This window comes from Pseudochaenichthys georgianus, chromosome 23, assembly GCF_902827115.2.
Source record: "Pseudochaenichthys georgianus chromosome 23, fPseGeo1.2, whole genome shotgun sequence".
Classification (NCBI taxonomy): domain Eukaryota; kingdom Metazoa; phylum Chordata; class Actinopteri; order Perciformes; family Channichthyidae; genus Pseudochaenichthys; species Pseudochaenichthys georgianus.
The window spans coordinates 10,460,599-10,483,400 of record NC_047525.1 but is presented as its reverse complement, the minus strand read 5'-3'; the positions used below and the strand labels follow the sequence as shown (position 1 = coordinate 10,483,400).

The window sequence follows — 22,802 nt, the reverse complement described above, 5'->3', positions numbered from 1 at the left end:
GGCACCTTACTTTTATGGAGTTTAAGAGAAATCAAACTAATCCTCATTTTACTGCCAATCCCTCAAAGCCTCTCTTGGGTCCCTTGGAGGGCCCCAGACTTCATAGTGGAAACCACTGCCATAGGGTGCGGGTTGCTACAGAGTAACCAGAAAAACCTTTTAAAGGGATGTGACGTCCGGCCGCCGCCCCTCTCCGTAGTTTGGATAAAGTTTACCAGTCATATCGCAAGGTCAGAAACTGGATGATTTCAAAGTAAAAATGTTCCCATTTAATTTATTAATCTCATGGATTAAGTTTCATTTCATAGTCAGGCAACATATGTTGTATTTTTCATTTTGTCTTTAATACTTCCAGATATTTGTAAACCTAACTAAAATGACTTATATGGCCCCTTTCATACACACATGTGAAACAAAGGTAGAACAATTCACTTGAAATGTAAAAGGGTAGATATATAACGTAGTAATACATTTTAAACTCAAACAGAGTTTTAAGATTTTACGCAAGTAAAGTGTATGCATGTATTTTACTTTCTACACCAGACGTGGTTTTATTTTGAAAATACTGACCGGATGTTATGTGTCGTACTTTGGCTATTGACGATTGTGTCAGTCAGACGATCGATGGTGCCACTGCTGAGCAGAAAAACGGACGAAAAGATTTGTAAATTGGCATTACCAAGCGAATTAACTCTTCAATTAAACTCTTACGTCAGGAGGAATAACCCTGTGCGAGGTAAGTCAAAACTAAGAATTACAAAACTTTGTACCATTTAACTTTGTACTGAAGGCTCTGTGGCTAATTCGCTAACATTGGAGCTAACGTTAAGGGGCTAACGTCAAAAGTTTTAACGTTACTTCCCGATAGGAGGCGGATGGTAAAGTGGTAATACAAAATGTAAGTGATTTCCTTTAGTGAAAGCTACAATAGCAAAGAAGGATATCAGGTTTGTAACAAGTTATTGGTTCCCCTAGCTCACCGTTAACTATGTATTACACGGTTTCGGCAACATGGGTATATCAGGGTTTCGAAAGTCCATAGACTTAATATAAATTAAGCTAGCACCGTTAGACTGGAGTTCAACATGTCACTGTAATTCACTTTAGTTATTAACCTGGTTACTAAATGTAGTTTCTTCAGGGAGTTTTACCCCAGCTGTTTGGTTTTCTCAGGGCTAGACTAGTGTTTCATTGCCTGGAGTGATAAAGGGCGGGGCAGGTTTCGCAAAGATAATCATGTCCTATCATCCTGCGTGTGTGCCTACAGCATTACATACTTTTCAATGGAGAGAGATGGTTCAATTCCTGCAGGCTGCCTGTTCCTCTGATCGGTGCTCACTGTTTGAAAATGCGCAGTGCCAGCCAGCTGCCAAGTCCTGTCCTGACTCATATACTGCACATTTAACCAGTGGTGGAAGAAGTACTCTGATTTCCACTTAGGTAAAAGTTGCAATAACAATATGTAAAAGTACTTAGTTCTGAGTAAAAGTCCTGCATTCGAAATCTGACTTGTGTGCAAAAGTGTCAGCATCTTAATATACTCAAAGTATTTCAGAATCGCATAAATAGTGAGTGGGTTAATATTATGATTATTGAGGTGTTTTTATCACAGCTGCTAAAGGCGGAGATCATTTGAATAACTTTATATACTGCTGCTGTATATCTTAACCTACACAGTTATATCAAAGTTTGATCCATATTTATATCATAATATAATCAATTAAATAATTGATGTATATTCTGAATTTAGCTAATGCAATTAAAAAAAAAAACTAAGAACAAAAACAATTCAAATAAAGTGGAGTAAAATGTACAATATTTGCTTCTTATATGTAGTGGATTAGAAGTATAAAGTAGCATAAACTGAGATAACTCGGGTAAAGTACAAGTACCTACACATTGTAAAATGTTTATGTACCAAAGTTGCACACACTGAAACACATTTGTTATATCAATCAGGACGTTTGTGAATGTACAGTCTTTTCTTAGAGCATGACAAACACATACTCATGATATTTTTGGTGAATCAGAGGACGTTCTTCTCAGTCATGCAGAGTATTTAGACATGCCTGGTGACAGCAAGAGGGTTGATACCTATGTGGCTTTGTTTGTTGGTAGTGTTGTCAGGGTAAAGCAGTAGTGAAATCTTCTTGTTCCTTATATCTGAAGGGGGCCCTGTGAACCAGTTGTTCTGTCACAGATCTGAGCTAAACTTAGAATGGGTATTCCAATATAGGCTGAAGGCGCTGCTCTCCATTTAGAAGGGATCTTTTGGTGTATTCTGCAAGAGCAAACATTTAGCAGTTAAAGGGATGTGACACATTGTAGCCGAATTAAATCATGTTATTCTTGTAGTCTGTCAGTATAAGTTAACGTCAACTACTCCCATCAAAGTAGTAGAGTAAAAAGTACATTTGTAAGCAAAACTGGAAAATAATAAATGACTTGATGAGCTGGTTTTCTTATTCTTCAATGAATATACATACAATGTCTTTAGTTAGACAACATAAGCAGTATATCAAAGTTAGAGATGAGCTTTTTGGAAGTTGTAATGGGATTTCCCCCCCGTTTTCTTTTGCATTTCTAGGCAAAATATATAAATAGATCTATCATAAGAATTTGAGTCTAAACTAGAATTCAAAAGACAGACAAATAGTAAGTAGAGTCACTTTTAATGCAAAAAGTACAGATATTTGCTGGTACCAGCTTCCTGAATGTGAGTATTTTATATCATACCCAATAACTTTTCACTCTGATTTTTCGAAGTGATGAAATCACCTTGGACTTTAGGAAATTATATTGCTCATTTATTGATATTGATAATAAAATATATATCTTAGTTACATTCCTTATTCACAGGTTTCTCAGCTCACTGTGAATGCAGTAAAGCAGCTCCAGAACCTTTTAAATCAGATGTTTGGTTCTTCTGTGATTTGTTATCTTTGTTAAAAAATGGTGTGTACACATACAGTATGGAATACAGTATACCAGGTCACAGGGTTAGCTAGCAGATGGCTTTTGTTCGTGGCCCTTTCCTGAAAGGTCTGTCACTTTAAACGCATCACATGACACTCAGCGTGCCGGACAATGGCTTCCACAGGAAAATGTGTTCCGTTCGGTGACGTCAGGATCTCCCCTTCCCTGTCATGTAATACTGGATTTCCCTCCATTATGTTGCGCTCTCTGGTGCTGGCGTGTCCAGTGGAAAATGCTTGAAAGTGTGGAACAAACGCCATTGTTTTTCCCTTCCCATGGAGCAAGGGGGACTGGTCAGTTCTGTTGAGGCTACTGCTGACCTGCTGCTAATGGACCAACGGTTGAACTGTCTGCCTCTGTCAGTGATATCTATTAAGGCTGGATTGGTGCGAGTGACTTAGGAGGCTTCTCCACATTAGAAATGGCCATGTCTCTCAGAGATCAGCAGGCCCTTGCAGCTGTTGAGCTCGCATGAGGAAGGAGGGCCGAGTTGAAAGAAAATCAAGGTCATGACCTGCGTTTGCCATGGAAACGTTTGACCTTCAAGCTTATGTGCAACAAGAGAGAAATAAGCAAAGGAAATGATTGTATTTTTATTCTCTCATAGCCCAGTCGGGACTTAGCCGCGTCTTGCTGTGAAACTGTAATATTGAAGGGATAGATCGGCTCAGCTGCACTCCCTCCCCGGGAGATATCTGGGCCGTTTTGTGCAACGAAGGAAGGAAATGGAAACAAGGGAAAAATAACTACTGCTTAGATAATCAGTTTTCATGTGATTAAGACATGAAGCCCTCTGCACTTGGAGTGTTTTTAAGCTTGTTGTTATGCAATCACACTAGCAGTTGTCATGATTATTTAAGTTAGTTGAGAGTTGCTGTGTCTTCTTGTTTTCGTTCATTCTGAAGTAATGTTAGGGAATAATTCTCCTGGACTCCTAGATCTAACCTGTTTGCCCTTTGACGTGTATGACCAACCCTGACGTCTGTTATCTCCCTTAAGGAAACGGGCTGCTTCAGCCATAATGTTGTTGTTCCCATTCTGTGACCGGGCAACCCTCGCTCACAGATGGTTTATTGTTGTGGGTACACTGGAACACTTCCTTCTCTGTGTTTGTGGACTCCAAGGTGTGAAATCTTCGAGACCACAAGTGTCAGACGCAAGTAACTCCGTGTTCCCAGCTGTTTAGGCTATCTTCTCAAATATGTTGATTACTCTGTGAAACCAGTTCAATGGGCTAACGAGAGAGAGGCGCTCCAGAATTGACGTGGCAACTCTCCCGTGCAGTCAGACCGTGGCTGCTGTGACTTGTGATGTGAATCCGCCGGCCGAACCTCCAAATAAACCATCAGTGTTTGACAGCAAAGCTCCTGCTCGTCCCGTGTCTCTTTCCTGAGTCGGTGACTCCCACTGCATTGCTGCTACACAGAAGTTTCCCCCACAATGGTCAGTAGAGCTACCACCAACAATTGTTTTAATTACGGATAACTGTAAGTATTGCTTTCTAGATTATTTGTTAGTTCTATAACATAGTGGCATATGCCCGTTTCTAAAGCAGATCAATGTTTGAAATAGTTCCAAGTTTCTGAAAACGAAGTGTCTTTCCTGAAAGATTGAACTAATGAAAGCAATGACTTGTCAGTTCCTCTTGTTTTTAAAACCGTGGAGATGTAAGTCAGACATTCTCATTCACACACTCTGTAGCAGTGTTGTTTCTCTTGCTTGCGTTGACATCGTGCAGACAAGGCTTCCTGGAAGGTCTCAATATTTAGCAGGAAACTACATTTGACACGGGAACCCTCAGGATAACTCCACTTAGTGTGCACACATTTCCCCTCTGCAGCCGTCTCTGATTAGTAGACGGAACCAAATGTAGAGATTGTGTGACATTAAGCTGCTGATGTCCTTGCTATTTCTGTTGATACGAGTTTATTCTCAAGTGACCCGCGCTAACCATCACCACAGTTTAAAACACACAACCGTGCACATCTTTACTGCACACAGGGATTCATGCAGTGCAGTAAGAAAATGTTGTTGGTTCCACACACTAACACACACTCGCAGCTCCAGGGCAGGTATGCATGTGCCTGTCATTTCATGCATGAGCTCATCTCTGCTTCCTGCGCCTCAGCCCTATGTATGACACAGTGTGACGAGCCCCAGAGCGCTCTGAGGAACATAAACACGGGGCGGATGAATAGACAGTCTGCTGGTGGTTTGTGGGAAAGAATATGCTCTTGTTCACAAGGTCCTATTTCTAGGGCTGCAACAAACGACTAATTTGATAATCGATTAATCTATCGATTAATGAAACGATTAATCGATTATTCGGATCGTTAAGGTTTTAACTGTACTACTACTTATATCGATACTGCTTATCGATCCGGTCCTTTTAACGATAGTATTAACGGTTCTTTTGACAAGAAATAAGGTAAACTAACTAAACAAATTGTGAACAAAACTAACATTGCTTTTTATTTTAATTAAATGCATAATATTTCACATCAAAGGAAACAACAATGTTTTAACAAATCATATTAAAAAATGTGATGACAGAACTGTAAACAGAATAGCTGAAACTTTAACAAAATAAATAACTCAGTTACCTCTAATCATTAATCTATGTTTTTATAACTGAGTTAACTCTGTGTGTTGCTGCTAGCATGCTGACGTGGAAACGTTCCTCGTGGACGGGGCTACAGAGCTGCTAGAGAGACAGTGGAACCCGGTGCATTTCTCCGTCTGGATGTGGCGCACTTTTGCTAAATGTTTAGACAAATTGCTCGTGTTACCGCCCTTACATGCTAAACTCTTATTCCACTTTTGGTAACGAGCATTGTCCACATAGACACGGCTATAGTTTAACCACACCTCGGAGCGCGTTCTCCCCGCCATCTCCTCCGTGTGTGTGTGTTGCATGCATGTAGCAGCTGCGTGTGTGTGTGTAAACTGCCCCGCCCCCTCGCAAGCAGGCGGGGGAGAGATCTCTCGTCTGAATTGGGAAGATCGAAAATACATTATAGACTCATTTTGTAGTCATATTGCATATTAGAAACGGAGTTGGTGACACTAAGACTGCGATATAATGTTTATGTAGCAATAATACATATGACATATGTTTTAAATGTCTCCTGTACCGATAAAAAAGAGCGATAACGTTGGAGCTTAACGGGGTGTAGAACACATGTGATGACGTCACCAACTAATCGACGACTGAATTAGTTGCCAACTAATTTGGTAATCGATTAAGTCGATTAGTTGTTGCACCCCTATTTTGAACCACCATCTTTCAAATATTTTGAACATTTGTCTTTCGTATCTCTCATTTATGAATAAGTCCTAAACCCCAGAAATGAGGTAGAATGTGTGCACTTCAGGTTCCCTCGTCTCAAAGTCTATTGTTTTTTAGAATGGGTGATTCTTGAAATAATGTCCGCGGTTGTTCACGTTTTGTTCTATGACATCAAATATGCCAATACACCATACCCAACATAAAAGTCACCAGACTTGGAAACTCAACTACTCACTTATCACCTTACAGCCTCTTTGTGTTTATACTCTTCTAATTAAATATTGTGAATGCTTATATTTATCAATTTAACACCCTAAGGGAAAGGTTTTTGTGGAAGGGGTTGACACTTTAAATCAAATCACAAGTTTGAAGCTCAGAGGTGACCTTGGTGAAGTGTGCCTATAACAAATAACAAATGACGTTTATTTGAAAATATATTTTCTCTTGCTGAACAAAATATAGAAAACAAACATTAATGTGAACTTGTATTTGTCACAAAGTGTATTTTCTGGAATAATCTAAAGATCCCTTTGGCAGTGGATCCAGAGATGCTAACATGTATTTCCCACCCCCCACATTGGTTAGAAAGGTCATTGGCATCCCGTGTCTGTTTGCAACAGCACTGCACAGTAAGATTTCATGTGCTTTTAATAACACACACGTTCATCTCTTGCTTTTGCTGTCTCACTGTCTCCCTCTCCTCCCCCATTCGCCTGCTGCTTGTCACATGCAGCTGTCGCTCTGACTCACCTTTCTCAAATGGAAAAAAAACGACCAATATTAGTTATCCTGACTTTAAATCACCAAAGCCAGCTTCAGCTTTGGAAATGTGGATACAAACCGTTGGAGTGACAGTGTGGGAACTTGCTTAACATGCCAGAGTTCCGTTTAGGAATGAGGAATGCAGCGTTCACTTCTATCTTAGGGCTTGTTGTCAGCAACCAAATTCCAGCTTTCTGAGTGCATTTACTTATCAGACTTCAGTGCGTATCATTGTTGTGTTTAATGATGTAATCGCTAAGCTTGTAATCTAAGCCCCTCTGTTTCTGCAACCTTGATGAAGCCATGCATCTGTTGCTTAACATCTAAATCACAGACCCAATGATTAATGGTCATTTCTCCATCTTACATCTCCAAGTGTCCCTCATGCACACGTGTGTTCTGGTTACGTGCATAGCAGCTCATAGTGATGGATTTTCCAGTGTTCCCCTGTAGAGTGACAGATTACGTGGACTTTAGACCTGGCCTTAGTCAACAGCGTTATTTGCAGTTGTAGGTCAAGCTGCGTTCAATTGTTTAACTCCTTCCAAATGTCCTACAGAGCCAAGGGTGTGCAGACGCTTGTTCCTGTTTGCTGTTGATTAAATCAGGCCTCGGAAATTACTTTTGTCGCAAAGGAATTCCCAATTCATTGTGGTGGCTTAAGATATTTTGGAGGTTATTTGTCCTTGAATTGTAATCGTAAGTTTTGCTAGTAAACCCACAACGTTAACTTGATCCAAGGACTACAAAATGTATACCTGTTGGGTGATGCGTGACAGGATCATCTTATGGGACAAGACAAGAGAACATGTATTCTCATCATATAGTTTAGAGGCTTACCGTCTACATTTCCTTTATCCACTACATGATCAGTTCTCCAAATGTTTGTGTGTTAATATCCCCAAACTATTCTTACATTGTTAAGACAAAGGTAACGAGTCAAAAGTAACTTGATATTTCATTCTGTCGACCTTACATTCTGTGTGCACTGCAGAGGAAGATACTACGTACTCAGGTTGTCTCTTGTTTAAACCTTGTATGCGGCTGTGACCACGCTCAGTGGAAATGTGTGCGCACTGCTCGGCAGCGTTTGATGTCAGGAGACTTGTTGCCATGTTTAGACTGGATATTTGTGGCTCGGTCCATGTGTCCCCCGTGTGTCTAATGCTGCAGCGCAGATTGAGGAATGAAGAATATGGACAGCTGCTGGGGAAATGCAGCAGGGACATGAAGACAGGCCTGGGCTGGAAACGGTGTGATTTTCATGCTGATAATTAGGCTTGAATTTATCCACACACACCTCTTGCAAAGTGATCTCTAACAGTCAACATGGCACCTTAGTGTGTGTGTGTGTGTGTGTGTGTGTGTGTGTGTGTGTGTGTGTGTGTGTGTGTGTGTGTGTGTGTGTGTGTGTGTGTGTGTGTGTGTGTGTGTGTGTGTGTGTGTGTGTGTGTGTGTGTGTGTGTGTGTGTGTGTGTGTGTGTGTGTGTGTGTGTGTGTGTGTGTGTGTGTGTGTGTGTGTGTGTGTGTGTGTGTGTGTGTGAATTGTAAACTACAAACGCTGTTAAAGAGCGGATTGTTCCTCAGCTAGCAGTGACCACAATACTCTCCTCTGTCCATGTCCTGTCCTTCAGGGCACGGGCCACTGACCATTGGCTAATGACACACACACACACACACACACACACACACACACACACACACACACACACTGAACGAGCCGTCAGATTCTCGCTGAAAGAGGCCCTGTGTGTTCACACTGCACTAAAATGCATTCAGTTTGATCACAAGTGGACAACTCAAGAAAGACGGGTATTTTTGTAGAAAGTATCAATTATGGATGAGTGTCTGACTCTCACAGGGAGTGAGTCATGGAGAAATGGCTCTAGCCAGTTATTATTTTTACCATTATTTAATGTATCAATCATTCTTTAAGCAATACATCAATTCTTTAGTTGGGTCATCACCATTGAGTTAAAATGTGTCTCCCATGGTTGCAGTACTCTGATGGCAGGTGTCCCCTGCAGGTCACAGCTGTACAGAGACACACTCTGAATATATATAGTTAGCAGATCAGAAGGGAGCGAGTCCGCCTGCAGAGAGAGGAGACTCTTCAGGCTGATGGAGACAGCAGGAGAGGAAGAGGATGGAGGGGATGAATAAAGGGACACTGTTGAGTGAAATTATGGCGGTGAGGAGAGAAGAGGGGGAGAGGAGAGAAACAGAGGACTGTCTGTGGTCCCCGTCTGAAGGAAGCGGAAGCTGCCCGCTGTGTGCTTCTTGACCGTTTCTTTTACTCTCTCAGAATTTCACACACACACACCTGCTGCCTTGATTATCAAACCAGATCACACACTTTCACTCCCCTCACACTTCCATTTCTATTCGTATCACTCCTCAGAACTACTTACTTTCTCTCATTACTATTCACCCTTATTCTCAGTGTCTTAGGTATGTTGTTGCGACAGAATGATGAATGTAGATGTTCTCCTTTGGCTGTTGGTTTCATAGAAATAAACAGTGAGTAACCGACTGATTAAAATATATGGTTTCTTTCCTGTTGAGTGAATATATTTAGTAACTCAGCGGTCTCTAAGTTTGTCTCATCCTATACTGAATTTGAAAGCTTATCTGGAAGTGTGTATTATGAATCTACATGCATATCTTTTACAATGTATCTATATGTTGATCAATAGTTTTCCCTTTCATTTTGTCATTGGATGGAGTGGAATCTTTAGCAAGTAAAATAAATGTGTATGGTGTAATCAAGCTCCAGCAAAGAGTTAATATTTCTTCTTCATAACATACTAGATATAATATATGAATAGTCAATTTAATATAGTTCAATATTTTTCTCTTTTTGAACAAAGACGTATTGATTGGTCATGATATTGATTGATTGTGATATTACATTTTTTTAAGCTCGCATACTTAATGACATTTATATTTGTAGTTTTAGGCATTTCTAACAACTGAGCTAAGAGGCCGTTTTAATCACATTCATTAAATGACACTTTATTTATTTGATGTTTTATTTTGTCCAGGCCCTGCATTCTGAGTGTGACTTGGAGCAGCAGCCATGTCGGGCTCCTACGATGACTCCATGATGGATGTCTCCAGTGACAGCTTCTGGGAGGTGAGACGCTTCACTTTCGTGACACTACCTGCCCTTCAGTCCTTGCGTATTGAGATGATAACATCTGGTTACATTTGAATATTAGTGAATATACCAAGTTAACCACAACGCAACGTAAAATCCTCCTGTTTAAATATTTCATAAATAATCATCTCCACTCAGCCTTTAACCTAGATTATGCTCTCTAACACTTTCTAGCTCCTTTTAACCAAGTTGCTGTTTGTCAGGTTGGTAACTACAAGCGCTCAGTGAAACGGGTAGACGATGGCAGCCGGCTCTGCAATGATCTGATGACCTGTATTCATGAGCGAGCACGTATTGAGAAGTCCTACGCACAGCAGCTCTCAGAATGGGGAAAGCGCTGGCGCCAACTCATAGACAAAGGTAGGAATATTTATATTCAACTCAAGCTTTACATGAAATTGTGTGAAGCTGTTGGCGTCAAATAATATAGCAATTCAATAAATGAAAAAAGTCCCTATGATTGTGTGCTTTCTTTGAGACAATAATATGAAATAATAATAATAATGCCTTGACACTGATGGTGAGTAACTCTTCCCTCAGGCCCTCAGTATGGTACGCTGGAGCGGGCGTGGTCTGCTCTGTGCACGGAGGCGGAGAAGGTGAGCGAGCTCCACATGGACGTGAAGTCAGCGCTCATGGGAGAAGACTACGAGAAGCTGAAGAACTGGCAGAGAGACTCGTACCACAAACAGATGATCGGCGGCTTCAAAGAGACTAAAGAGGCTGACGACGGCTTCCGCAAGGCTCAGAAGCCCTGGGGGAAGAAACTCAAAGAGGTGTGGGTCTCAAACGGGATAATGAACTAGTTTCATTTGTATTATAGGGGCATATTTAATTACGAGTAACTATCAGAATGCACTGATAGCATTGAACACTTTTTGACCCCCCCCAACTATTTCAAAAGTTGTATTTGACGAAGTAAAGACAAAACATCTCAGTATTTTAGTCCACTAAAATAGGATGAGGTTGACTAAATCAGAAAATATCTAAAAAAGAACATTTAAAACAAGATTAAATACAGAAAAAATGCTGACAAAATTACACATAATGATGTGTCTGCCTCTATAAACAGCTTTACAGAAACCACAGGTTAGCCATTTTCCAAGTCACTGATTATAGCCATGACTATGAATGTAACCCTCCAGTCCACATGACTGCATATCCCTGACTCACCATTGTTTCCCTCCTTGACTACCTGCTAACTAAACAACAAGCGGAACATCATTGGCAACCCTCTTCATATTGAATAAGAAAGCTATTACCAAACATTGTGTGTCCGCCGGGAACTGTATCCTGTAGTCCTTTGACTGTCAGTAGAAGGGAAGGAAACACAGAGGGAGGCTGGCAACCCCGAGTTCAAAATCAGGTCACTGTATTTCCTACTGATGCTTTAATTTTAGCAGCCTGTGTACCCGGCAGCAAACACATTCCTTTCTGTCCCCACACAGGCATATAAGAGCGTCCACAGCCAAGTATTTGTCATTTCAAAAAGCCATTTTGCAACCTCCAGACTCCTTGTCCCCATTTCCTGTGTGTGTGATGTCACTTTGGGTGGTGACATCCTGGCCTTGTCATTGAGCAGCGACAGAACAATACAGTTTTGTAGCCCGAGTGATTTATTGATTGAAAAGACAGACAGTGACAGCGGGTAGGGGGCAGAGAGGAAATTAGGCTAATTAATTGGTCTAGAAAAATTATACGCTGACATGGGTGACGTGTGCATTATGTCAATAATAGACACGGCATGAATACAGTGCGAGTCCAAGGCCCTCGTGGGTTTCAGTTGATTGACAAACAGATTCCTGTAATATTAAATTAGAGAGGAGGACAGGCTGATGTCTCGACGAATGTCCTTGTGTTCTTCTAATGGCCTTCAGCCAGTTATTCTAGTCACACCACATGGCCCTCTTCACATAACACCACAATATCTGAGTGCGCTTCCTCAATTGTTATCTGTTGGAATTTAAATATAAACAAAGTGATATAGGAGTGGTTCCTTTCATAAATGCATCACTCATCAAACTTATCTGGCATCGGTGTTTCACTTTTTCTGTTTATAAAGTTAATTCATTCAGACATAATTTTCATTTCAAACGGAGAGAAAATCAAATGACATGGCATGACAACATGGCAATGGCCGTAACATGCAGCACATTTTGAGAAAAGACAGCTATGTTTTGGCCTATTTCCAAAACCTTAACCCAAAAGAGAGGTTGTCTATATCTGGTTATCCCTCAGTCACACAGTTGTTGGTTCCAAGTTACTTTAAAAGACCGGCACTATTAACTGCATTTCTTTGTTTATTGCTGACTCCAGATGGAAACGATGAAGAAGTCATACCACTCTGCCTGTAAAGAAGAGAAGCTGGCAGCCAGCAGGGAGACAAACGGCAAACTGGAGAGCAACAACAACCCCGAATCCCAAAAGAAGCTCCAGGAAAAGGTGGAGAAGTGTCAGCAGGAGGTGGAGAAGGTAGGGCTTCCTTTGGAAAGACATGGACGGTGTATTTTTCTAGAAAAGCTTCTTAAGATATTATTTTTCCCCTCGCTATCTCAATTTCTAGTCAGGTCTGTACCAAGAAACCTCTTAGTGAGCCTGCCTTATATTATTCTATAGCAAGAAACTAAACCCCTTTGTTTTGGTAGCTGTAACATTTATTTATTTTTAAATGGTATTTTTCACAACCATTTTTAGGTGAATAATATTTGAAACCTGTGTCTTTTGGACTTACATCTATAACATATCATACGACAATAGCAATAAAAAAAGCCAAATTATGATCAAGGTCGAGAATAATTCATGTGTTTTTAATGTCACTTGATTCCTCTTCTCTCGCAGACTAAAGAACGTTATGAGAAATCCCTGGAAGAACTGGACAAGCTGACCCCTCAGTACATGGAGAACATGGAGCAGGTGTTTGAGCAGTGGCAGCAGTTTGAAGACAAACGGATTCGCTTCTTCGGGGAGCAGCTGCTGGAGGTTAAACAGCACCTCGATCTCTCAACCAATCACAGGTCAGAGGTCACATGACAGCCTCATGGGCAGACAGGGAAGGGAGAGATTTGCTATCACCTATTCATAATGTACGATAATGCCTCCTCAGATTCCAGACAATCTACCAAACGCTGGAAGACACGGTTACTGCTACTGACGTTGAAGAGGACCTGAAATGGTTCCGGTCCAATCACGGCCCCGGCATGCCAATGAACTGGCCCCAGTTTGAGGTACTACAGCTCTGACGTATTGTAGAAATGCATAATGTTTGATATGGGATTAGTGGAGAAGAAATATCGATAACACTTCTCCATTTGTTCCCAAAAAGTAGGATCTTTTTTTATTTTGACTTGAAGACAAAGTAATGATCCTTATATTTTGTTTAGGGAGGTTATAATGACTAATTACAGTCCTTGCATAGCTTGAAATGCTAGCATCTCTTAAAAATAACGAGTGCTCTCCCAGGCTCAACTGCAGAATGGACAGAAAATGTATGAAAAAACATCAAGCGAAACATTACAATATCTGTGTAACATGTAGCCCGAGCTGGACTCAATGTGCCGTGTCATCTTTGTCATTGATGTCTGCTGTTTGGCAGCAGGGGGTTAAAGTACATTTCTCCTCAGCCGTCAGAGCAGCAATGAGGAATGAAGTTTCTGTCATCTTCTCAACAGGAGGTGAACTAAGAAAAAGAGGCCGCAGAGGGAAAGAAAAGCTCTGTGCGCTTGCATTGCTACAATTGACAGCTCTTTAAATGCTCTTGCAGGCATAGCTGTTACAATGGAGCGACTTATTAAGAAAGAAAGAAAGACACATTTTCTCTGACAGAAAAAGAATAATCTGTAAATTAAATCTACCAGGGTATATATTAAATTAAACTGAACTAAGTGATGTAATCAATGTCAACAACAATACAACATGTTTGTATCTTGATTGCTTTACAAGATCCTGGCTCTTGGTCATGTTATTTGTTATAGAAATAATATCTAAAATACTTTCCTGGTGTAAGTGTACTAACTAACATTTCTGAGTGCTACATATGACACTCCACACATTAAGGACTAGGCTGTGTTGTCCTCATTAACCCTTTCCACACCTGCTTCCCTTTCCCCATGTCTGACAGAATCTTGATTGGTCCCATCCTCGCTCCTTTAAGAGAAGGTCCATTGTAGTGAGTTCTGCATGGGAGGGCTGCTCTCCTTCACAGCAGCCATGGGGGGGGGGGGGATCCTTTTTTTCCAATAACACTCTCATTCCTTACTGCCTCTTTTTCTGAGTGTTTGCCGTGGTTGTGTGTGTCTATCTTTTACTCATTGAATATTTAGCTTTATTTCAAAGATCACAGCTCTGTCCTTTCCAAACATATGTTGATTTTTCCACATTTGTTCCCTTTACTTGAAAACTGCAGGGTCTTTGCAAACCTTTTTCCTGGATATGAGAATTTCTAGAATTACTCAAAACTTGATTAAACACAGCTGAGACTGTCTCTTCTAACCTTTGAACTCTGACCCCTTTGTGACCTGTCCACTCATAATTCTGTCCACGTGAACCCTGCAGTATGTCACATGATGCCACCATGACTCAGCAATCACTCAGAGGTCATGGACCAGACAGGAAGACCTCTGATCTCTAAACTTTTGAAAAGACTGGTTAATCAGAGGGGTTAGACAAAGACTTTGGAAATCTCAAAGGGCACACTTTCTAATGCTAAGTCATTTAGTCAAAGGGACTGACTCAGAGACATTTACTACCAGCAAAAGTAAGTTTTCATAGATACGGTTCATTTCTCCTGGAAGTAAAAGTCCACTCGTGTGGGGAAAAAACTAATGTTTTCAAACACATTTTCGTGTTGCTGTGATGGTCTCTCTTTAATCCACTCTTCCTGGTGGAGGGGAGACTCCTTGGTGCTGTGTTTCTTTTTGCAGGTGATGGATACTGCTCGTGTTCTCTTATCAGGCCAACACTGTACTGTAAAAACACGTGTGCATGTACAATTTCAATACCAGGGTCAGTGTCACGGCCTGAGAAGTGTTTCACACATTTTTGGTTGAAGTGCGTGTCTGATGCTGTGACTCCCACTACTAGCTGTGAAGGCATGTTTTGAAGATATGTTGTAGTAGTGGATACTCAATGCTTGTGTGTGTGTGTGTGTGTGTGTGTGTGTGTGTGTGTGTGTGTGTGTGTGTGTGTGTGTGTGTGTGTGTGTGTGTGTGTGTGTGTGTGTGTGTGTGTGTGTGTGTGTGTGTGTGTGTGTGTGTGTGTGTGTGTGTGTGTGTGTGTGTGTGTGTGTGTGTGTGTGTGTGTGTGTGTGTGTGTGTGTGTGTGTGTGTGTGTGTGTGTGTGTGTGTGTGTGTGTGTGTGTGTGTGTGTGTGTGTGTGTGTCTCTCTCTCTCTCCCAGGACTGGTCCATAGATCTAAATCGGACCCTCAGTAGACGGGAAAAGAAGAAGCCATCGGAGGGCGTCACACTGACCGGCATCAGTCAAACTGGATCTGACCAGCCGGTTCAGCCTGCGAAAACCAGCAGCAGGTATATACCTCATCACTCAGCTATACACTCTTTCTGTCTCTTACACACAAAATCTTTCCATAATACTCACACACACACACACACACACACACACACACACACACACACACACACACACACACACACACACACACACTCACTCACTCACTCTGTCCTTCTCAATCAAACTCCCCACATCAGAGATAATGCCGTAAACCACACGTGGCGTCTTACTCTTTAGGAATGCTTGTAAAGCGCTGCATTAGGGGAGCTCCGGGAGTGACGTCTAGTTCCCATGGCAACAGTAAACATTTTGTCACAGTTTGTTGGGAAAGAAATCCTCCCTGTGGGATTGGAGCCGGCTAGTGAATAGTTGGAAGCCAGCCAAAAAGTAATGTGGAAATATATCCCTCACACACACACACACACACACACACACACACACACACACACACAGACTTTCGTAGCATGGATTCTGGTACTGGGAAGTTCAAAGACGTTTTTATGAGCAAATAATGTACACACTTGATTCAGATTCAAGCAACAAAAGCTCTATTGATGTATCATCAAGCCACTTCATGTTTGATCTCTACTAGCCTGACGTAATGTTTTAAAGCCAGATAAGATAAGAGTTTAGGTGTCCCTGAAGAGAAATATGTGTTGGCAACAGCATCCAGGACATAACAGTGGTTCATGGAAACAACAAGAAACATCCGATTTAAGATAAAAAAATACTTCTCATGCACCCAACCTTTACGTTTAGAATGTTTAGTGACATTTGATTACCCTGTCATGAGTTCTGGAAACACCTCAGTCAGTCCGAGTGGTGTATATGCAGGAATCGGGAGGGTGGTGTCTCGAAGAGTCAACAAAGGGAATGTCAAGCACGGGAAGCATTTGACCTCTGAACTTGGGAATGTTGACTGCTTCTCCCCCATGAAGCCTTTACAGGTCATTGTTTTCCTGTAATTTCCTACATCTTTGGGCGGGACTTGTTTATGTACAGGATCTGCATCGCTTATAGAGCACTTGAGCTGAAAAAACTATTTCAACATGAAGGTTGGTGACTTATCTTAGTCGTTTTTTATCAGCATCAGAACGCCAGCTCTCATCCGTACAACATATTTGCACTTTTTGATCTTTCCCCTATCTGTCTATAACATCCCTAGATTATGAAAGTAATACAGCTCTTTGAATACATTGGTTGGTAGTTTTAAAGCCAGCTTTGTTTGTTGACTGAAACCATCCCATGTTACATTGTGCCAGTGTCCCAGCAGAGCGGTGTTTGTGTAATAACTCCTCGGGCTCAGAGAGCAAGGCATGACTATGCAAACAAAGGCGTTCACTTTTCTCCGCTTCACACTCTGAAGGGCCAACTGCTCGTTACTGCTGCTCGTGCTCCAATGGTCCAGTAAACAGGGAGGAGAACCCTGTGTTTCCTCTGAATCAGGTGGAGGGTGCACGCTTTTGTTCCTCAATGCGGAGAGTGACAATAGTAGGAAGTAAACAACTGAAGTAAACAACTGACTTTCTCAGAAAGATTTTGTATTATTTACACTAAACTAGAGATTACAATTAAGTGGTTTATGTATCACTCAGAAAGTGTCTTGTTTATGTTTTTATAGCTTTGTGTTAATTATGATGACCATTGTGGGTGGGTTTTTAGCTCAAAGACAAAAACAAGTCATATTGTCGTAATGGTGTCTTTTCTATCCGTTTAGTCTAAAACAGCTCCTTGTTGATGCTACTCAGGCTCATTATAAGATAGATATACAACAATTACTGGGTCATCCATCTCAAAGTTATATTTAAGATAAGAACTTTGTCTCACTTTTTTGTGTGGACCCCAGAAGCTCCGCTAAAGTCAAGCCAAAACGTTCTTAATGCTGCGGTATAGGTCATGAAGTACGCCCTCTACATGTCAGTTGAATAGCATATTCACACTACAATCTTAAAATTCACAGCAAATATATTTTTCCCAAGGGTTCTTCTTTTATAGTTGTTCTCGTCACGCCAATGTATGTTAGTTTTTTATACTTCCTTATTTAATTGTGGATTTAATTGGTCACTGATCAGTGTTGCCAGTCGTAGCATGTTAGCCAACATCTCCACTGAAGGCAACGTTAGCGAGTGTTGTCCTGCGCGTGTGTTCATCGTCTGTGTCATCAGACACGGAAATAACATTTCTAAATAAAAAATAAGCCAGTGTCAATTTGCTCATATATGTATTTAAAGAGAAATTGTGATTAGTTGTTGTGTCTTTGTACCATAAAAAACATAGTGCTAACAAAGCAGTTGGAAGTGATGCTCATTACTACAGGGAGTAACTTAATTAGCTGAGTATGCTAACATTTTAGCGTACATTTTAGCGTGTCCACAGGTCATGTATGTCTTCATGTGTGTGCATGTCAGCATTAGATCTCTAAATGTGTCCCATGTTGTCAGCCTGACTGTACCCAGTAGCACAGCACCAGTGGGTTCAAACCCCTTTGATGAAGATGACGAGGAGAAGGAGGAGGAGGATGAGGATGAGGAGGAGGAGGAGGAGATGGAGATGGCCGTGGAGCAGCAGCAGACCATAGTCAACCACAACAGTGTGAAAACAGAGGAAATAAAAACGTTGGTGAACAGACGAAAAAAAACATCGCCCACCCACTACCTCCCCGCCTTTTTCTTGCTACTTTATGTCATGGATCGCCGTTAGTGCAGCGTGTCTTTCGAAACATTTCTTAGTCTCGGTTACTTTGATCCCTTCTTTCTTTACACCCCTCTCTCCTCCATCAGGTGGCCAGTTGTTGTGCTGCTCTGCATGGTCGCTGGCATTTGCACACAACGTCAATGTGTGTCTGTCCTTCTCTCCTAACAGCGCCATGTCTCGCAGAACATTATATTTCATGCGCGGGGGGGGGGGGGGGCGCATGTATCAGCTGTGGGAAATGTCTTGCAGTCAGATCTGAATATAGACACTTGTACGCATGTCTTTTATAGCACTTCTCTCACAATTGAAAGAGAGAAAAGTAATTGTAAGTTTATGTAGCAAGAATTTTATTACAATTATGTCAATTCAAACTTTGAGCTGACCATCATACTGCATTTTTGTTGCAGTAAATCAACAAAAATGCAGGTAAACAAGTTTATATATGTATTAAAAGACACAAGCAGGTCTGACTGTAAATCTGTATGCGTGTGCTGGTGTTTGTTTATTGTTTTCTGGACGTATAACTCTTTCTGTCAGAGCAAAGTTCTCTCTTGTGTTCAGGTGGCTCCCTCTGTTGGCCGTTCAGGTTCAAATCCAATCACCCCTTCACAACAATGATTTGTCTCGCTTGGTCTTATGTTGCTGCACTTGTCATGTGTCTGTTGTTTTGTTGCCTTCCCTCAGCCTTGTGTGCACTCTCACTCGAAGCTCTTCATCTTAAAGCGTCATCCAAAAAACTTTGAATCATTTACGTTGCAACCAATCGCTTGCTTTGTAGCATCGATGTCACAAGTAAGCATGTTCGCACTTATTTAGGAGGAAGATATTTTCAGGATGAATCACAAAGCTGTCGCCTGATTTTGAAATGAGCTTTTTGTGCGTTTAACTTGGTGTTATTTTTCTTGCTTTTCTTACTTTTGTTACTGCTTATGCCTGGCATGTTGGGTTTCCCCGTTGATGGTCCTGCGATTAACAAAAAATGGCATCTTCTAAGTGTCTCTTTTCCCTGTCCATCCAGCGCGAGCAGTACGGAGAAGACTCAGGACTGGTCAGATGAAGACACAGGTGGTAACCCTTTCTCTGCCAACGGTGACGGCAATCCGTTCGAAGACGAGCCGGTTTCTCCTGCCGTCTCTGTTCCCGTCAAAGCTCTCTACGACTATGAAGGACAGGAGCAGGACGAGCTGACCTTCAAAGCAGGTACATTCAGTGAATGGTGTGAGGAACTTTCAGACTTGCAAAACCTTTCGCAATTCTGTCTGTTACCTCCAAAAACAAGTCATTTACTCATCAATTGTCTAAGTCATATCTATTTATTTTTGTTATCCTGTGTTTCTAGCTTAAGAACATTTGAATAAGAAGGTTTTGCCAGGAATATATTTCCTAAAAATAAATATACAGTTCTTAAATAAAATGAATCTGTGAAACAGGTGAGAAAAATTTCCCTGGAAAAAAAGGATTGTCATGTTCTTGGAAAAAAAGGTTGTGGCTGGTTAAAGGTGGGGTATGTAATTTATTTCAGAAACACACTGCTCTTAACATCCCGATTGCAATGAATATATTAAATGCTTTGACAATAAATACATAAACAAATTTCATCTGTGAAAGCCATAGTGCTGTAAAAAGCACGACCAATCATTTTAGCCGGCCCGGCTAAAATGACTGGATGGCCTACCTGCCGGTCAGCCTTCCATCTGTGCACAAACTTACCTCGTGCCCTCATTGGTCATGTGCGCGTTCTTGTGTGTTGGAGGAGGGGCTCTGTAAGGAAGTGGCAGATTTTTTTCGGTTGTGTATTTTCAAATTCTAGCGCACTCGAGCTGGTTTCTCCAAAATTACCTACTCCACCTTTAATTTGTATACATTCATTTACATCAGGGGTGTCCAAACTACGGCCCGGGGGCCAAATGCGGCCCTCAGCAAATTCAAAAAGTATAATGGAATATGCAATATGGCCCACAAATGAAGCTTGTGCTTGTCTTATATTGTACTTCTGTAAACATATATTGCACAGTAGTATTCATGTGTTAATAAAACCAATTTTCAAATAAATTCAGTCAATTAAAGTTGGAAACATTTTCTAACTCAAAAATCCTACCGACTTATTTACATAACAATCTTGAAATACACCCTTCTTATTTCTCCTTATTATAATCAATCGGAGGCTTCTGTTTTAAGGGATGAGCTGCCAACACTCACAAGCATATTTTACCTACATTTGATTGATTTTGCTAACTTAGAACTGAACTGATGAGGCGATATACCTCTAGTGAGTGGCCTAGCCCTTCGTATATGTTTCTGTATGTGGCCCTCGGTGAAAAAAGTTTGGACCCCCCCTGATTTACATGATTTTGGCTACAAGAGGGCAGAAGTTTAACACCACCTCATATTCGGAATCGGATAATCTTGCTAAGCAAACGTGTTCACGGCTGGAAGAAAATAAGCAAATATAGAACCTCCTAAGTCAAACACATGGGTGAAACCAATTTAGATCAGACTTCACATTTTGAATCCATCGTTTCTGGAATATAAATATGTATCCCCTCTTCTTGCTGCCTCCAGGGGACGAGTTCACCAAAATCGGCGAAGAAGATGATCAGGGTTGGTGCAGAGGTCGGCTCAAGGAAGGAAAAACAGGCCTTTATCCTGCTAACTATGTGGAAGACATCCAGTAATGATTTATGACAAATCAATAAATGTGAATACAAAGTAAGTGGTGTGTTGCGAGATGAGTGCGGCTGGAAACGAGGAGGCTCTGCATTATTTGGACCCTTTACTAAGTGTTGGCGAAGACTGGACCGGTGTTGGAGAAGGAAGGTGGAGAAGTTGCAGATTATGAAAGCACCATTTGAAAAGTTATTGCTCGCCACAGATTGACAGTTAAAAGATGGAAATGTACCACAAGTTTCCTGATGATTCCAAGCTAAGAAGACCGCAGAGAAAAAAATGCTGTTTAAATTATGTTATATTACTTAGAATCCCATTTATGCTGTTACAAAAATAATAGCCTTTCAAGTATATATTAGAAGAGATTAAATGTATGTGTGGATTTATATATTGTTTAACCGAAACACTGGGAGGACACATCGTCTTGCAATGTTACATGCAGCCTTAATATGGAAGCCATTGAGAAAGATTACCCTTTTTATAATCATGAAGATCTATTTAGGTTTAAAACCATGTTTGCCTTTTAGAACCCAGTCCATTAATGTTAAGATTTTTCTCTTTTTGGACAAAGAAAGCCCTTATGTTGAGATTATTATGTGAGATTTAACCTGATTTTAAATGAGTGCTTACCTGTCCTGCCATTCCTTTCAGGGTTGTCTTTCCACTCAGTTCATCAACTGTTCTGGTTATTTTTTATAAGGAATGATACAAATCAGTGGAGCGTTATCCTGATATTCTTTATTTAGTTCACAATGGATCGGTTCCTCGTCACTGCAATTGAATGTATATTCACTGATTGTATTTCCTCACTTATCTTCGCTGATTACTTGTTTTTCCCGCACTGACCCCCCCTGAACAAACTGTCCTCAAACCTTTCACACAAGTCTCTCTCTACTTTCTGTTGATTGGAGATTGTAATACTATATGGGTTATTTTACGCAACACTGAAGGTTTTTCACAAACGTTTATCCCTCCTGAATCTCTGTTTTAATTGTCTCACTTCTTGTATAACGTCAAGACATGGGAGAATATTTGAGTGTTTTTTTTGAAAATACATCACAATTGATATAGCAATAAAACCACAGCCAAGTGTGGCATTGCATACATGCATGTAAATAGCCTGGATGAAAGATATTAGAACAAATTAACCAGCAATATCAGATGATTTGTAGTTAGAAATAGATGATTGTTAATTTATGATGCCACAAGTGCTTTTGTTATACTCTTGTTAGAATGCTGTGACTGAGAATCAGTTTGTATAGTAATTGAATGTTTGATGGCAAACATCCCTTGGATCTGTTATTTTGATATATTTGTACATATTATTATCCCATAACAGATGGCCATACTCATTGAATTAATCAACGAATATGTGAATACTTGTTCATCTTTCCTTTGGATCTGTGATATGAATGGACCTGATTTCTGTAGGCTTGCATTTCTGCAAAAATGAACTGCAGGTTTTTCTTTTGAGCAAGCTTCAAATAAATGAAATGCCCAGTGCATCCATGAAATCATTAAACAAAAAGCTATTTGATGTCTCTACCTGCTACATGAGAGGGAAATTAATTTGGTTGTCTTTAATAATAGTGAGAGAGGAGACTATGTTTTCAGGGCATGCTGTCGTCAAAACGCAGCAACAGCTGTTCTTGCACAGTAAGGTTTGTAAATGTTGTCCCACAACATAATAAATGGATTTATTGGATAAGCATTTTGTCTTTGTCTCATATTTCTTCTTTTTAAATTA

The 22,802-nt window shown here is 40.8% G+C and overlaps 1 protein-coding gene across 6 annotated transcripts; it reads left to right on the top strand.

The window, feature by feature from the left end:
* Window positions 1–588: 588 nt before the first annotated feature.
* On the top strand, window positions 589–22,766 carry pacsin2 (protein kinase C and casein kinase substrate in neurons 2). 6 transcript variants are annotated; one of them, XM_034075172.2, is made up of 12 exons: window positions 589–736; window positions 10,072–10,163; window positions 10,391–10,547; window positions 10,728–10,963; window positions 12,504–12,659; window positions 13,026–13,201; window positions 13,291–13,411; window positions 14,305–14,352; window positions 15,581–15,711; window positions 18,136–18,309; window positions 19,407–19,588; window positions 20,951–22,766. In XM_034075172.2, exons 2-12 carry the CDS (start codon window positions 10,107–10,109, stop codon window positions 21,061–21,063), a joined length of 1,551 nt encoding a protein of 516 aa, XP_033931063.1. In that variant the 5' UTR covers window positions 589–736; window positions 10,072–10,106; the 3' UTR covers window positions 21,064–22,766. The 6 variants fall into 6 exon arrangements, with proteins under 6 accessions (XP_033931063.1, XP_033931066.1, XP_033931067.1 ...); XM_034075174.2 differs by lacking the exon at window positions 589–736 and adding an exon at window positions 4,111–4,419; XM_034075173.2 differs by lacking the exon at window positions 589–736 and adding an exon at window positions 4,111–4,463.
* The last annotated feature ends 36 nt before the right edge of the window (window positions 22,767–22,802 follow it).

What these genes read in the sequence shown, in the direction of transcription:
- pacsin2 (XM_034075172.2), top strand. Translation starts at nt 10,107, where the DNA reads ATGTCGGGCTCCTACGATGACTCCATGATGGATGTCTCCAGTGACAGC. An exon ending in GTCAGCAGGAGGTGGAGAAG is followed by an intron (nt 12,660 to 13,025) that starts GTAGGGCTTCCT and finishes CTTCTCTCGCAG; the next exon opens with ACTAAAGAACGTTATGAGAA. An exon ending in CGAGCTGACCTTCAAAGCAG is followed by an intron (nt 19,589 to 20,950) that starts GTACATTCAGTG and finishes TGCTGCCTCCAG; the next exon opens with GGGACGAGTTCACCAAAATC.